The sequence below is a fragment of the Penicillium vulpinum genome (genome assembly GCF_028829585.1).
Source record: "Penicillium vulpinum strain IBT 29486 chromosome Unknown utg000003l_segment0_segment0, whole genome shotgun sequence".
Taxonomy (NCBI): domain Eukaryota; kingdom Fungi; phylum Ascomycota; class Eurotiomycetes; order Eurotiales; family Aspergillaceae; genus Penicillium; species Penicillium vulpinum.
The window spans coordinates 845,739-861,584 of record NW_026643243.1 but is presented as its reverse complement, the minus strand read 5'-3'; the positions used below and the strand labels follow the sequence as shown (position 1 = coordinate 861,584).

Here is a 15,846-nt window from a genome sequence, read left to right as displayed (position 1 = left end):
ATTGCATCGTGAGGGTTGGCAACCTAATTAAACCACCCCACGCTTCACATTGCGCGTGCGACTTTTTTTTTTATGTTGCTCGTGCTTTCTTTTTCTCATGTGTAATCCGAAAATACTTTCTTTTTCTCCCCCGCTTCTGTGCCATTTAGGAAAGGCGTTTTTCCCGTGAATGTTTTGTTTTTGAAATCGGGGATGGACTTCCGGAGGATGGCGCTGTCTTGTTCCAAGCGATTGATTTCCCTGGGTGCGTTGTCTTGACTGTATCGGCAAGATTCATTCTGTGCAAGACCACCCATGTATTTGATGATGTACCTGCAACTTAGGAACAATTCGAATCGATTTGAACCCTGTACTTTGTGACAAATTACCTATTGACATCTGTTTTCAAAAACCAAAATTCGATACGAGTGGGATGCATGCAGATGATCTCAGACGCTCACCGGTGTTTGGGCTCGTAGGAACCAGGCAAGTCATAAGAAACGTCATTCCCTGTTAACAGCGATACTTTCCCATCTGATCCTCACCTCGCAACCATGCCTACAAACAAAGACCTAGCCGGCAAAGTCGCAATAAGTAAATTCCACCCTACCCCCATTCCAAGCCAACACACTAATAAAAAAAACAACAGTCACAGGCTCCAGCCGCGGCATCGGCGCCGCAATAGCCCTCAAATTCGCCCAACGCGGAGCAGACATCGCCATAAACTACGTCTCTAATGCCACAGCAGCCAAGTCTGTCGTCAAGGAAATCCGTGCTCTAGGCGTGCGCGCCCTCGCCTTCAAAGCCGACGTCTCAAAGGAAGAAGAGGTGAAAACCATGTTCGAGACTGTGCATCGCGAATTCGGTCGCATCGACATCGCAGTCAGTAACTCGGGTATCGAGCATTTCGGTGATCTGTCCGAGGTTACGGGAAGCGATATTGATGCCGTCTTTGCGGTTAATGTTAAGGGACAATATTTCGTTGCCCAGCAGGCTTATCGTTTCATGGAGGATTACGGGCGCATTATGTTGACTTCGTCGATTTCGGCTGTTAAGGTGAGAAGAGAGAATATGAACTCTGGCTGTTTCGGTGGCTTTATTGGATTATTGGATTGTGCATGTGAGCTGACATCTTCTGATGCGATCTAGGGCGTCCCTCGTCATGCTGTCTACGCAGCATCTAAAGCGGCTGTACAGGGTATGACCAAGTGTCTTGCGATGGACTTTGGTCCGCGAAATATCACTGTCAACTGCATTGCTGCTGGCGGTGTTAAGACTGATATGTATGCTGAAATGTCGGCGAAGTATATCCCCGGTGGCGATAAGATGAATCCGCAGCAGATCGATGAGGCTTTGAGCAAGTGGTCGCCGCTGGGTCGGCCTGGAGAAGTTGAAGATGTTGCTGGAGTTGCGTCTTTGATTGCTAGTCCTGAGTCGCAGTGGTTGACTGGACAGACTTGGCAGGTCTCTGGTGGTGCTTATATGGCGTAGATAGTTATTATTGAGAATGGGACTAAGCAATATCTCAATTACTATACGCAGGGATATCACATGATCAGTCTAAATTTTGTTGGGTCCTGATTTCTAGCTAGTCTATCTACTTGGCTTTACTTGGGTTTCGTCTTTCTATCTCTAGATGGCGGTACAGACCATTTGGTCTCTTTTCAAACGACCCAGCCCCTCTAGCTCGTTCCAGATCTTGTCTGACCTACATTTGGAGATCAATCAACAATACTCCTTCGAAATCCCTGTTTGCTCCAAATATCTCATCCTAGCAGGCGACATCGGCCGCCTGGAAGATTACAACAACTACCGTGACTTCCTATGAACCCAAACATCCAAATTTGAGATCGTGTTCTTGGCCCTTGGAAACCACGAATTCTACGAGACAACCTTCAACTCAGGCCTCGAAAAAGCAAAACAGCTCGAAAACGAACCTTGTATGAATGGCCGACTCGTATTACTGCACCAACGACGATATGACATCCCCGATACCCGAATAACAATCCTAGGCTGCACACTCTGGTCGCAGATCCCCCAAGAATCAACGGATATAGTCCATTACAAAATCTCTGATTTCCAAAAGATCAAAGAATGGTCTGTCGAGCAACACAACAAAGCTCACGGGTCTGACTTAAGCTGGTTAAGGGGTGAGATCCAAGCTCTTCGGGAGAGCCAAGAAAAGCGGTCTATCCTGGTGGTTACGCATCATGCACCATCCCTGCAAGGCACTTCGAGTCCACAGCACGCTAAGAATTTATGGAATTGTGCTTTTGGAACGGATCTTTTGTCGCTGCCTTGGGAGGGAGTCAAGATTTGGGTGTTTGGGCATACACATTATACGACTGAGTTTAAGGAGAGGGGAATTAGGGTTGTGAGTAACCAGCGGGGATATGTGCTTCCTTGGAAAACCGAAAAGGGTAACTTTGATGTGAGGAGGGTGGTTTGGGTATGACTGGTAGTCGTACAAGTCCAGTTTCTAGCAACCCTTATGGAGGCAAAGGTAGAGAAATATCACTAAGACAAAGATGAGGGTGGAACATGTCGGATAAACAGACAGAGCAAAACTATAAGTATGATGTCACACCATCGTGTGAATAGAATCGCGGATAGACCCATAATCAACCCTTGTCTGTCGTACAATTCTTGACTCTTCGGCTCTATTGAGATCCAATATGAAAGCAATTATCATCGAAAAGTTTGACGGACTCGGGTCTCTAGTTATCAAAGATGTGGCTACTCCAGAGCCAAAGCAAGGAGAAGTCATAATACACACCAAAGCAAAGCCTTTGGCATCAACCATGCGGAACTGCACATGCGGAAGGGGGGATAGGCTTAATGGATACCAATTAACGGTATCGAGTGTGTGTGGGCACAGTATCCAACTTCCCAGGGGGAAAATTTTAAGAAGGAACTGCTGCCGCAAATCTCATGGGTGGCCTTGGGCGTACCATTGCCGGTAGCTACACCAAATAGACCCGAGTCAGGGTCTCGAATGTTGTTGCACTAGGTTCAGCTGCACAAGAACTACACTGGGACCAGCTGGCAGCCATCCCATAATCGTATTATACAGTGTGGGCATGTCTCTTTCGGAACCTGGAGATAGTAGCTGGTCGACGGCTTCTCATTCGCGGTGGTAGGTCTTCTTTAAGGAGATCAGCAATTATGCCATTGCGGTCCACCTTTATAATGAAGTGCCAAGGCGTAAAGAGATCATTCAAATCATATTACCATATCTTCTCACCGGTATTATATCTTGCCATAGTGTCGGTGTGCACTATGGTGTACATAGGCATTGGATGCCCTATCGCTCTTGGCTTGCATTGGCAGAGGAATGCGGATACCCTTGTTGAGTATGATTCTGACTGCCATACAGTGCATATTGCATTGAGTTCGATGGAGATTTTGCCTTGATATCAACAATTATGCACGGGGATTGCGGGCTGTCAGATTATGGTTTGGCGTATGAGGGCGCTTGTTCTGGATGATGGATTGGAGTTGTCGATAGGCGAGGTGTTTCTAAGGTAGGTGTAGGATGACGGATATGGGTTGGTTTCCAAATTTCATGGCAGATCACTATAAAGCCCTATCCCCTTGACTCAGATAGCCATGGCTATGATTATGGATGATGGATCTTATTTTGACGGAATATTCGGTTACAAAGTATTCCGTAATGCTGGACTATCACTATGTTAATACCCCGAGGATTGACCGACAACGGGAAGAGGATGATCGGACATTGTTCAATCCAGTCCACTGTTAAAGTGCCAGTAAATGGGATGGCCCGGATATCAATATTTCCGAAGAAGTGCCAAAGCCGAGGGACTAGTGTAAATATTTACCCTCTATAGACCTCGATTAGACTCCGAAGTTTAACCGCCATGAGGCGCTTCCAAGATTCCCCCTAAGATCATAATGGCCACGCGTACGGTATCTTGGAATGACGCGGCTGCGAACCATGGATGAGGTTTAGGGTTAGATTTTAAGTATAAGGGAGTAAACCTTACCCGGCCATATTAAACTCAAAATAAACTAGACATCACCTGCTCCGGTTTACTGGTCCACAAGTCTTTCTGAAGAAATGAGTTACTCCATAATCCTTAATTCCGAAGGCGGAATTGAACTACACTACACACACGTTAGGCTATCTTCACGTTCTATTTTGAACCTAGTCTGGGCTATGCCTTGCGATAGGTGTTAGATGACGACTATGTATCCATGCCAACATAGCCTGGCCCTCAATTCCAGATATGGTTTCATGGTTTGGTTGCAGGCAACGTAGTGGGTTGACGGTTGATCTACACCCCAGTTACCAAAAACAGGAAACCGACGCGACATCATATAGATCTATAGCCCTGAAGATATTATAGGTATATCCTTATCTCCGGCATTCCTGCTGGTCCGTAGCTGTTTACACTCGTTATATTCCCTTCTTGACACTCATTTGTTTCATTTTAAATCTATCCATTCGATACACTTCAATATGCGTCTCTCCTTGGGCGCATCCGTTGCAGCCCTAGCAGCATCGGCAAGCGCTGCTTCGCTTGATGATGTCTGCACTGTCTCAAATGTGCAGTCTGCCCTGCCATCCAATGGCACTCTGCTTGGTATCAACATGATCTCCTCCGCCGTGACTGCCAGTATTGTCTACAATGGCACCGCTGGCAGGGACAGCACCGGGTCCTACACCTACTGCAATGTGACCGTCAGCTACGAGCACACTGGCAAAGGAGACTCCGTCGTCATCAAGTATGCCTTCCCCAAGCCCTCCGACTTCAAGAAGCGTTTCTATGTCGCCGGCGGCGCTGGCTTCTCCCTGTCCAGTGACGCAACCGGTGGTCTCGGGTATGGTGCTGTCGGTGGTGCCACCGGTGCAGGCTATGATGCCTTCAACAACGGCTACGACGACGTGGTCCTCTACGGCAACGGAACCCTCAACTGGGATGCAACCTATATGTTCGGATACCAGGCTCTAGGCGAAATGACCAAGATCGGAAAGGTTCTCACCCGGGGCTTCTACGGCATGGCTTCTTCCGCCAAGGTCTACACATACTACGAAGGCTGCTCTGACGGTGGCCGTGAGGGTATGAGCCAAATCCAGCGCTACGGAGATGAGTACGACGGAGCAATCACCGGAGCCCCGGCCTTCCGTTTCGGCCAACAGCAAGTCCACCACGTCTTCCCAGCCACGGTCGAACAAACCCTCGACTACTACCCGTCTCCCTGCGAATTGGCCAAGATCGTCAACGCCACCATCACCGCCTGCGATCCCCTCGACGGCCGGACCGACGGCGTCATCTCTCGCACCGACCTCTGCAAGCTCAAGTTCAACCTAAGCTCCATCATCGGCGAGGAATACTACTGCGCAGCAGAGACCAGCACCTCCCTAGGCTTCGGCTTCAGTAAGCGTGCCGACGGCACCAGCACCTCCTACAAGCCCGAGCAGAGCGGCAAGGTCACCGCCCAGGGCGTGAAAGTCGCGCAAGCCATCTACGACGGCCTCCACAACTCAAAGGGACAACGCGCCTACCTATCCTGGCAAATCGGCTCTGAGCTCAGCGACGGCGACACGCAGTGGAACAACGCATCCAGCAAATGGGAGCTCAGCATCCCCTCAACGGGTGGCGAGTGGGTGACCAAGTTCATCCAGCTCCTCGATCTCGCCAACCTCCCCAACCTCGAAAACGTCACCTACGATACCCTCGTCGAATGGATGAACACCGGCATGGTCCGGTACATGGACAGTCTGCAGACCACCCTGCCGGACCTAACCACGTTCCAAGCCTCCGGCGGAAAACTGCTGCACTACCACGGTGAATCGGACCCTAGTGTCCCCGCTGCGTCGTCGGTGCATTACTGGCAGTCTGTCCGCGATATCATGTACCCCCATCTGTCTTCCCGGGATAGTCTTAAGAAACTCGCCGATTGGTACCAGTTCTACCTCATTCCCGGTGCTGCGCACTGCGGCAAGAATGCCCTCCAGCCTGGTCCGTTCCCGCAGAATAATATGCAGACTATGATTGACTGGGTGGAGAATGGTGTTAAGCCTTCTCGGCTGAATGCGACTGTCTCGTCTGGTACTTACGAGGGTGAGACGCAGATGCTTTGTCAGTGGCCTACTCGTCCGCTCTGGAAGAGTAAGAGCTCTTTCACGTGTGTGGAGGATAAGGCTTCGATTGATAGCTGGACTTATTCTTTCCCTGCTTTCAAGATGCCTGTATACTAGTTTTTCATGTACAATGTGACTCTGAGCATGCCAAGAATGGCTCTTGCTTGAGTGGGTCGGAGACTGTACAATATAGGTAGATTACATTGCTGTTCAGCCTTAGTCTAGCCCTAGAGTGTTCTGGGGTTATGACCAAGTTGAGATTCTACTCTAATTATATTTTTCTGAATACCTCTTTCTATCATTTGCTCTATCTTACAAGGTAAAACGTGGAGTTATTTTGCAAAGTTGGATACTACGTATCTGGTAGCATGTGCGTCTCCGTCAGCGCGGGGCAATTACCTCTCATTGGGGGATCAAGGATGGTGGATTGCTGTCGTGTACTGATACGCTGTACAACATTGTAGGTCTAATAACTTTTGCATGTGAGAACATGTGAAAGTGTTAAAATCAAACTATGAACCAGATGTGGTAAGGTTAAGAGTGAATCAATGTTCAATGATCCTAACGTCTTGAGAGATTTCATATTTTCGTATCACATCTATAAACTATATCCAAAAAAGAAAAACAGGCATTTGTGCATTGTAATATTGGGACCTGTGATTTACTACATCAGGTTAGTTTTGCCGTTCCCGGCCTGGCGCCTCTCCTTCTATCCGCCTGACATAAAAGACCCGACCTCTCCCTTTCGACCTCTTCTCTCCTCCCCCTTCTTCCTTCAACTCCTCTATCTTGCACTCATCGCCGCCCCCTTTCTCTCCTATCCTCCCCCACCGACCACTGCGCCTTGGCTTTCAGCCCGACGCACTGCCCCTTTCATTTTACCGGAGATGCCGCTCGATCCGACGCTCAGCTACAGAATATAGATTAGTACCAGTAGAGCTAGCTTAGTATAGATACCATACTAAGGGCCGAGGAAACGCGCCATGAGGTCGTCGATAGCTATTAACCGGCCCCTTACAAAAATTCCCATCTGTATAATTAGGGCCCCATATGGAGTATTTTGGTGCGGCAGAATCATGGCAGAAAATAGCGGTGAATAAGGGTGGTCACAGACTTTTGCGGTGCCACTGTACGGCTTAGCGCACGTGCTGCAACAGGTGACACGCTAACCCAGACTAGGCTAAGCTAGCCCCACCACTTTTCCTCAATCCCACATTTTTCACCTTTCACTAACCACTCCCACCAAACGCTTTTCAATATGTCAGGTCCACATCCTCAGTTCAGTCCTGCGTGTCCGATACCCTACATCCTCCACCCCGCGGAGCGAGTAGAGCAACTCAAAGCTTTTCTGCAGACTGATTTTGGCAAAGCCCAGCGAGTGAATGTTGAAGCTCTCATTCGCCTATATGAGAATGGCGAGCTTGGACCACGCCAACGAGGTGATCCCCCGATCTACCTTGTTGAGGGACGACGAGTCGAGAGGAACCCATGGGAAGATGAGTCGGTACCCAATAACGCGATGAGATGGTGTGAGGTATATTTCAATATCCATCAACCCATTAGCTATCCATTTTACTGGTTCATATTAATGATATCTTTAGACGTTAGAATATCAGCAAATGATCCAGCAACAAGAACTACAGGCAAATATCATATAATCAATCCTATATGGTATCATCAATAGTCTCAGGCTAATCACATGTAGTATTTTTATGACTATTAGCCGCAGCAAATGGTCCAGTCGAGATCGGAAACTTTTCCTTATTCGAACACCTTCCATATGCACCAGGTATATCACAATCTAAGCTATATCAATGATGACTTTAGTGTTCCAGGATTAATATACCTCCTAGGATGGGTGTTCATGTTCCCAGAGACAGATTCTACACTCCTAGGAAGCTAACCCGCGATCCTGAGAGCTTCAAACCCCTTCCTAGCAGTAACCGTGCCCATCCCGGGACCACAATTTTCGTATGAGTCTAATAATGCTTTAGTTCGGTGGCAAACCTAAGTCTGTCCACATTAGAGCGGGCGTTCAAGCGGCGGCTCGCTGTCCAAAGTTACGGGTGGAAAGGAGGCTGTTTCTGGCGCCAGATGCTGTCATTTTCGGCGTCGTTTTCACAGGTCCCTATATTCTAGTTGTAATTTGTAATTTGTACTTTGCAATTTGTTCATAAAAACTCCCCCTGTAACCCCAAAAAGGTATATCCAACTAAACACCTAGAATCAAAAGCCTAACGACTCTCTCTAAACCAGAGTGAGAGCGTAAGCGCCATCGATGTCTCATACCTCTCTCTAACCCAGAGTGAGAGTGTATGCGTTATCAAGACCGCAAGCCAGGGTATTGACATCATCAGGGAGCTGGTAGGACTCAACGCAGTAGGCATCACCAGGAGCGCAGGTAGCGGTGGGGCAAGACTCATCACTGATAGTGACACCGAATCCTGCGGTGACGAAGGGAGAGTCCTTGGCCATATCGATGGAGGACAGATCCCAGAAGAGGACGCTGCCGGACTGGGTGTACTCGAACTGCAGGACGTCGTCGCAGACCTCGGTGGTGGACATCTTGATAGAGATACCACCGCCGTTGTTGTTGATGAGCCAGCTGTCGGTGAAGGTCTCGCCGGCTGCCAGGGTCTGCATTACACCGGGGTTGTCGGTCACAACCCACAGGTAGACGGGGTGCGAGAGGTTGTTGACGATGGAGACACCGCTGCCGGTGGCAGCAGCGCTGCTGGTGCTTGGCGGGACGGCGCTGGTGGTAGTGGGCACCACGGTGGGGATCACAGTGGGGACGACAGTGCTCAGAGTTGGGATGCTAGTCGTGGTAGGAACAGCGGGGGCCCAAGTCGAGAAGGTGGAAGGAATGACGGCCGCCTCGACGATGGGAAGGTTGGTGGGCGCACTGACTGGGGCGACAGTGGCGTAGACGGTTTCATAGACAGTCTCCCAGACGGTTTCGACGGGGCCAGCGACAGGGAGTGCGGAGGCAGTCATTGCCAGAATGGCCGAGAGGCCGATAGTGTTGAAGCGCATATTGGAATGAATCCGGTAATTGAAGGGAAAGTGGTGAAGAGAGTGATGTCCTTTGAAAAGAGGGACTTTAGTCTGATCTACAGACTATTGAAAGAGAGTGCTAAGAGGCTCAGCCCCGAGGGAAAGAATCCAAATGAGTGTCGAAAGAGTGGTGATAGAGAGAAAGAAAATGGAGGGTATCGCGGCATTTTATTCTTTGGGGTGGAGTACAATAGAAGATAGGGCATTGGGTGTGTCAGATTCAAAGGCGTTTCTGATAGGCCATGGAAGCCCGAAAACCTCAATTTCCATAAATTTGGGTTAAGCCATGTGTTTCCATGTACTCGGGTGCCTGACTATTCTACATCCTAATGATCCTATTGGTGACCATCGTTAGAGTCAGGAACAAGAGATCTGGACCGACCAACCCGAATGAATTCACCAATAACGTTTCCATGGGTGGCGTAGTTCCTGGCTAATTTGAAATTTTCTTTTCTTTTTCTTTTCTTTCTCTTTTCTTGTGACTTGTTCGCCCTTAGTTTATACTGTGGAGTTAGGCACTGGGGTCTAGATCGAATCATAATAGAGAATTCGGGATGTTTTCAATTGTGTCTTTGGTTTTTGTTCTTTGCTTATGGAATTACGCCACCTGTTTGACATCCCCCTGAATATCATTCACTGTGGTTCATATTGTACTCCATATAATATAAGTAGATCGATATAAGTTATCCCCTCATGTTCTCCAGAGATCGACTTAATTAATCAAAGCTTATCTCTTAGGCCGAAACGGGTTGGGAAGGAATTTAGATCACTTGGCAGTCTATAATGTCCAACGTGTCTAGGCTGTCGACGAGTGGATACGAGATTGTGTCATCTTACATAGTAATTTCTTTTATGCTTCTCTCATCACACACTCTACGTATATGTAGGAACATAGTCACACGGGAAGTTCGGAAGTTTCTCATCTACGCCACTTCGGGTAGATTTAGGCCAACGGGTTCCTACTTTGTAGAAAACTCTGAATTAATTATGCCAAGCACTGGACAGGTGGCAATCCATACACCGTGTATGCACCGTTTTCTCATGAATACTGTACAAAAATGTATCGTATAATCCGCTCACCCGTGGACGGATGTGGCGATGTACCCGCCAAGCCAGAACCCCGCTCACCTTCATCGGGAGAATTTGTATGTTGTACATGTGTACTCCGTAAAAAAAAAAATCACAATGTTCAGGGCGTGGCCCCGTAGGTTACATCATTGGGGAGAACGTGGTATTTTCGGACTGCCTTTGTATTGGGAACACGGCCATCGGTTAAAAGCCCGTGTTTTTCAGACCCGGTACTGTTGCCGGCTGACGGGCCACCCCGGCTGTAGGTGTCGAGCGCATCAAACACATAACCGAAGACTTGGCGGTCAACGTCGGAGGCCCACAAAAAGTCTAGATGCTCGTAGGTTGGAATGGCCTGGGCGACAGTGTTAGGTGGCAAATGCTTGAGCATCACTCCGATATGAACGAGACTATCGCTGTCGCCGTACAGGAGGACAATAGGAGTCTTGATGTTGCGAGTAGGGTATTTGAGCGGCTTATAAAAACGCTCGCTGGCAGTCACGCTGAAGGGGGCATAAAGTTCATCATCGTAGAACTGGAAGTTCTTATTTCGAATAATTTGGAACCAATGCACGACACACTTGGTGCTCGTGAAGGAATAAAGATGCAAATAGGCAGCCAGCTTTTGTGTCTGTTTGATATTGCGACACTTCCAGTTGAAAAGGGCTCGGAGGGCGGTGTCGATGATGCGTACGAAGATTGGCGGGTAGAGTATCGTTTGCCACATGGTTGTCGAGGACAGGATGCTGCGTCGACCAAACAACAGGAACAAAAAGTCCGGAGAGGCTTTCATTAGTGAATCAACAATGCGGTTGCGGAGACCTGAGGGGGCCATGGCAGGTGCAAGGGCCACAAATACATCGATCTTCTGGTTGAGCAATGGATGAATAGCCAGTGTAGCAAATGCCTGCGCTGTTCCCTGGGAGAATCCAATGTATGACAACGAGGGCTGATCTGTTACCTCGAGGATGTACTCGATGCTGTTGGGGATATCAGAGAAGGCGAACTGATCGATAGAGAAATCCCAAAATTCGTTAGAACCAGGTGAGAATCGGATCGACTTCTTGGAGTATTTATTTCCACGGTTGTTTCCCAGCCATACATCGTACCCCCTTTCCACTAGCTGGAAGGGCAGGCATCGCTGCTCGTCTGTCAAGGCCACCCACACTTCACTTGACATGAGTAGGCCGTGGTGGAGGTATACAACCTTTTTCCGAATCCCACTGGGACCATGATTGACGCGCATATTTTCTTCTCCTTTTCGATATGCCAGCCGATGAAGTCCAAGCAGGTAGCCATCGTTTGTTTGTACAATGTGCTCCTCGGCTTGATATCCGAAAAGGGCACATATCTCGGTAAAGTCTGACGCGTCTGCAACAGAGTTGGCAAAGATTTCCTCCTTTGTGCGGGTTTGGCGGGATTCAGTGGGGATCAAGATGTTGAAAAGTGCCTTGGATTGATCATAGCAAAATTGGATGATAGGGCTTGCTAGTTAGGGGTTAGTATCAACATCATCCTTTGTTCGGTGATTTTTACTGACGAAGGCACCATGTAATCAAGTGAATGATTGTCTCAAGAAGAACAAGAATTAAAGACCCGAAGAGAGCTAGGTACTCATACCTAGAGACGTGAAGATCAGTTGCTGCGTCCTTTGATGACGTTTGGAGTTTCCTACCAGAACAGTCTCCCAATGAGCGGAACTCGTGCCATAATGAGCGAAAATCACCATGCATATGTGCAAGTACGGTTGAAGAATCTATGCAAGAGACAGAAATGTTGCAAACGTTTAAAAGCAAAACAATGGATGAAAGTCCCTCGACGTCATTACCTCCAACATGTGATAGTGGTGCTTATCTCATCCGGGGATTCCCCACATCCTCCAATCAGCGTCGAGATAACTGACAACCCAAATTTGCCGTGTCCCACCCGTGTGGACGGCCTTGTTCTTTTGCTTTGCTACTTGTGGTTGCGCATTCGTCCACAAGGTCGTGTCAACATGCCGAGTTCATGCAATGATATCCGTATGTTACACCCCGCGAGTCACACAACCGCTTAAGGGAGGGTCATGTTCCTGGCCCAGCTGCACCTTCTATCGCAACCCTCGATTGTCAGAACGCGGACTGATCACAAATCAATTATATAGGGAAGGCTCTGGCCCAATGCCTCCAGGAGTCGGACTGCATCATGGTCCAGCGTCATACGCCCCGTGAATGTCTCACGTCTCCTCTCGCCGAGGAATTACCCATGAGATGTCAACAGTTGCGGAAAGGATTCAGCGAGTGCAAGTGAGTCAGGAACCGAGTCTCAAATCTAGGCCGACAACTACGGGGGAAATGGACATTTTGGCTAATCATTGGACCTTCTTTCGACACAGGCGTGGTTTGGTCGATATGCGCAAGCGCTTCCGTGGCAATCAGCCCATCGCGGTAGCCAAGGATGTGGAGAGCGGGAAATCCTCTGGACAGCTATATGCTGGACAACCTGCATACCAGACGGTCAAGGAGATCAGCGGAAATGAAGTGCAGATGGATCCAGAGAAGACAAGGGGCCTGTAGAAAGGGTATTTTGGATTCGCTGATTACATGCTGGCATGGCCCGGAGTTCGGTTACGCTTAACATTTCTTCTATACTCACTTCTCTCAAGATCGACTGAGATTCTTCATACCCGAATCCGATAATACATATTACGTTTTCACTATCTCTCCCAGAAACACCCATCAGACGATCGGGCATACCCGAGAAGGCGAATACAAGCTCGGCAGGCGGTGGGTAGTGTCAGACCCGCCCATTTTTGAGGCTGAGAACTCCTGGATAGCCGGTCACAGCGCCTGATCATACCCGCAGATTATGTAGGAGCAGGGGATCTCGTGACATGACTCGTAGGTAGTTTCATCCGAGAAGACCACACGTGAGGTGTGCATTCTTGTTTGATTCCATTTTTATTGCTGCTCGAAGGCCCAGCCTTGCCAGCCAATGTCACGAGTGCCATCGGCGTGATAGTCACTGGTTTTTAATTGATCTTGGACAATGATACCGATCATATGATGCTGACTGGATGGACCAACCTTGACCTTCACCTAGGGCAAATAGCCTTCTCACAGTGTTCCCAGCAAGCTCTATCTTATCTAGCACAAACGCAGCTAGATAGGCACTTCACAATGCCTTTGGGCTTCCCGCTCTCCGCGTGACCATGCTTCACTAGAGCCTCGCTGGTTGTACAATGAAACCATAGACTGTTGAACATGGGATCCCAAACCCAAACGGAATTCCCATAGATACTCTACATACTATGTACATGTCCGTCTAATAGACTCAGCAGCCAATACCAATGCAAATGGCTATACATTCCTCGATTTCAGTTTCAGTTTAGCAAACCCGGGACAATTCGCCCGAGTTTGTTAGCGGGCTGAGCCATTATTCAGGCTTTTTCTGGTAAATCGAATCGAATGAAAGATGATGGAGTTTACTTCCGTAACTATGTATGTAGGCTAGAGGTAATATTAGGTAATGATAAATGATTTTTTCCTTTAGGTGTCACCGTTATCGACAACGTCCACCTACGGGCTGTGACCAATAACCCTAGTGAAATGCAGACCCTTGCATCTGGCGAGACCTATTCTATAGCTCCTAACACTAGAAGATTTGTTGCAAGGCACATCAAATAGTATAACCACCGAAGCTACGGAGAGGACAGAGAAGGGCAGAGGAGAATATCATATCATTGAGAATTGGTCATTTTTAAGACCTAATGTGTTCATTCGGGAGATCAAGATCATGCAAGAAAGTTGAAAATCATAGACAGACAGTACAATGCATACAGAGATAAATATAGATCTACTGAGTCTTCTTAAGCTTGTCAGCCACAGGGGCAGAGTAAAGCCAGACAATGACGAAAGCCAAAAATCCTCCGATCACCGACCAAAGACCGGCAATCCATACCCAGCCGCCAGTAATAGCCCAGCTGCGAGGGTACTCGTCGTGCGCGAAGTGACGGTTAGTGACCTCGTGCTTCTCCTCGATGGCGGTGAAGAAAGGACGCTTGTAGTTGACGCGGAAGGAGAAGATACCGTGCTGATCAGGGGTCACGAACTGAGTGCTGAACACAGTGCTGGTATCGGTGCGGCTGGTGGGCTCGAGGTTCAGGCGGTGGAAGGGCGAGAGCATGGTGAACTCGAGCTGGAGCGCGTCGCCGGCGGGAACCTCAAAGGGAACCCACTTGTCGTAGACGTACTCGGAAACCTCAATGCTGTAGATCTGCGGGAAAAGAAAGGCTCATGGTTAGTTTGGAAGAGAAGGACAATATTTCGGTTTTTTTCCACTTACAGTCTCGTTCTTGATTCGGTAGATCGAAGGGTTCAATTCTGCGCCCTCAGTAGCAAGACGATGCTCGACCTTGTCGACCTTCAGGACACCAGTTTCCTTGAAAGCCCAAGCGGTCAACTGCTTAGCGAACTCGCGGTTCACGGTGGGGGTCTTCTTGCCGCTGGGCGTCTTGACGGTGGCTGAGAACCACTTGTCCTCCAATGATTCCACTGATCCGAGAACAGTGAAGCGGGCAGAGTTGCGCGCCTGCATAGCAGAAACGACATTCAGCTGCGAACCGGTAGCCAGGATATCCTCCGCCGCGGCCATGCCCTCCTTAGGGTTGTAGCTGTAAGCAGTGGCGGGGGCCTTGAGAATCGGAGAGAGGAGGACATTGTCACTACCAAGAGTCTGGGGAGCAACTCGGGGGAGGGCAAGAACACCTTCGCCATCAAAGAAGGCCTTGACGTCAGGACGGAGGGGTCCAGGGCGCTGGAGGACAAGAACGTCATGCTTCTCGGTGGCCGAGAGGGTGTCGTAGTTGAAGTGATCGACAACAACTTGTGAGCGATCGGCGGATAGGTGAATATCGAGTTCAATGAGAAGGGAGCTGATCGCACTGGAGGTGGCAGACTTGCCAGAAAGGGCGAGGAGGACGTTACCATCCTTGTTCATGAAGTCGAGGATATGTTTGGGGGTCAAAGAGGGGCCGAGGCCTATATTCTTGGGTCAATTGACTAGATACTGAATCAATTGGATCGAGTATGCCCACCTTTGGACTTGGGAGGGAGGATCAGTAGGTGGTCATAAGCTCTTTCGCCGTGCTTGAAGAGGGTAAGCTGTTCACTCTTGGAAGATTCGATTGAGACATCGTATCCTCGTCCTGACCCGAGAGTTAGCAAGTAATTTCTAGATTGAAGCAGGGTAAATTACCCTCTAAATCTGCCCACAATGTGGAGTACAAGTCCTTCTGTTCTGTGTCTTCCAAAATGGCCAGCAAACGACTGCCGGAGCTACTCAGCGCATTTACCACAGCCAAGAAGCAACAAATAAGCAACGCAAGACACCACCTCATTTTGAGCAAATTCCGCACAGCGGAGCGGAGAGATCAAAAAGAAGTAAGTAAAAGGAAGGTGGTTGAAGATCCAAGTTGTATAGATAGCCAGAAAGGGCGACGTGTTTAATGGGCGAGTGCCAAGACCTGAGAGCGCTGGGTCCGCATCTCCGAACTTCGACTTCACTTCGTCCCTACGGCTTCAATTTTGCTTCTCTATTCCCTTCCACTCAACAACCACCAAGTGGGACCGGTGTATCTGTTCATTGTGCGCTTG

At 48.9% G+C, this 15,846-nt stretch overlaps 7 protein-coding genes across 7 annotated transcripts; 4 read left to right on the top strand and 3 right to left on the bottom strand.

Annotated features, from left to right (window-relative positions):
* Window positions 1–533: 533 nt before the first annotated feature.
* N7479_005432 (Short-chain dehydrogenase/reductase SDR) lies at window positions 534–1,470 on the top strand (the record flags this gene model as incomplete). Its single annotated transcript, XM_057253129.1, has 3 exons — window positions 534–573; window positions 635–1,035; window positions 1,129–1,470. 3 exons carry the CDS (start codon window positions 534–536, stop codon window positions 1,468–1,470), a joined length of 783 nt encoding a protein of 260 aa, XP_057106991.1.
* A 145-nt stretch (window positions 1,471–1,615) lies between these two features.
* N7479_005431 (uncharacterized protein) lies at window positions 1,616–2,434 on the top strand (the record flags this gene model as incomplete). Its single annotated transcript, XM_057253128.1, has 2 exons — window positions 1,616–1,793; window positions 1,884–2,434. The coding sequence occupies 2 exons, from the start codon at window positions 1,616–1,618 to the stop codon at window positions 2,432–2,434; spliced, it is 729 nt and encodes a 242-aa protein (XP_057106990.1).
* A 2,028-nt stretch (window positions 2,435–4,462) lies between these two features.
* Window positions 4,463–6,205, top strand: N7479_005430 (putative tannase; the record flags this gene model as incomplete). Its single annotated transcript, XM_057253127.1, has 1 exon — window positions 4,463–6,205. One exon carries the CDS (start codon window positions 4,463–4,465, stop codon window positions 6,203–6,205), a length of 1,743 nt encoding a protein of 580 aa, XP_057106989.1.
* Window positions 6,206–8,383: 2,178 nt separating this feature from the next.
* Window positions 8,384–9,124, bottom strand: N7479_005429 (uncharacterized protein; the record flags this gene model as incomplete). The annotated part of the gene is made up of 1 exon (XM_057253126.1): window positions 8,384–9,124. The coding sequence occupies one exon, from the start codon at window positions 9,122–9,124 to the stop codon at window positions 8,384–8,386; it is 741 nt and encodes a 246-aa protein (XP_057106988.1).
* Window positions 9,125–10,334: 1,210 nt separating this feature from the next.
* N7479_005428 (sterol esterase) lies at window positions 10,335–11,923 on the bottom strand (the record flags this gene model as incomplete). Its single annotated transcript, XM_057253125.1, has 3 exons — window positions 10,335–11,701; window positions 11,754–11,833; window positions 11,889–11,923. 3 exons carry the CDS (start codon window positions 11,921–11,923, stop codon window positions 10,335–10,337), a joined length of 1,482 nt encoding a protein of 493 aa, XP_057106987.1.
* Window positions 11,924–12,209: 286 nt separating this feature from the next.
* Window positions 12,210–12,768, top strand: N7479_005427 (PET191 family protein; the record flags this gene model as incomplete). Its single annotated transcript, XM_057253124.1, has 3 exons — window positions 12,210–12,234; window positions 12,357–12,498; window positions 12,588–12,768. 3 exons carry the CDS (start codon window positions 12,210–12,212, stop codon window positions 12,766–12,768), a joined length of 348 nt encoding a protein of 115 aa, XP_057106986.1.
* Window positions 12,769–14,047: 1,279 nt separating this feature from the next.
* On the bottom strand, window positions 14,048–15,590 carry N7479_005426 (dolichyl-diphosphooligosaccharide-protein glycotransferase; the record flags this gene model as incomplete). The annotated part of the gene is made up of 4 exons (XM_057253123.1): window positions 14,048–14,467; window positions 14,537–15,231; window positions 15,288–15,398; window positions 15,449–15,590. 4 exons carry the CDS (start codon window positions 15,588–15,590, stop codon window positions 14,048–14,050), a joined length of 1,368 nt encoding a protein of 455 aa, XP_057106985.1.
* Between the last annotated feature and the right edge of the window lie 256 nt (window positions 15,591–15,846).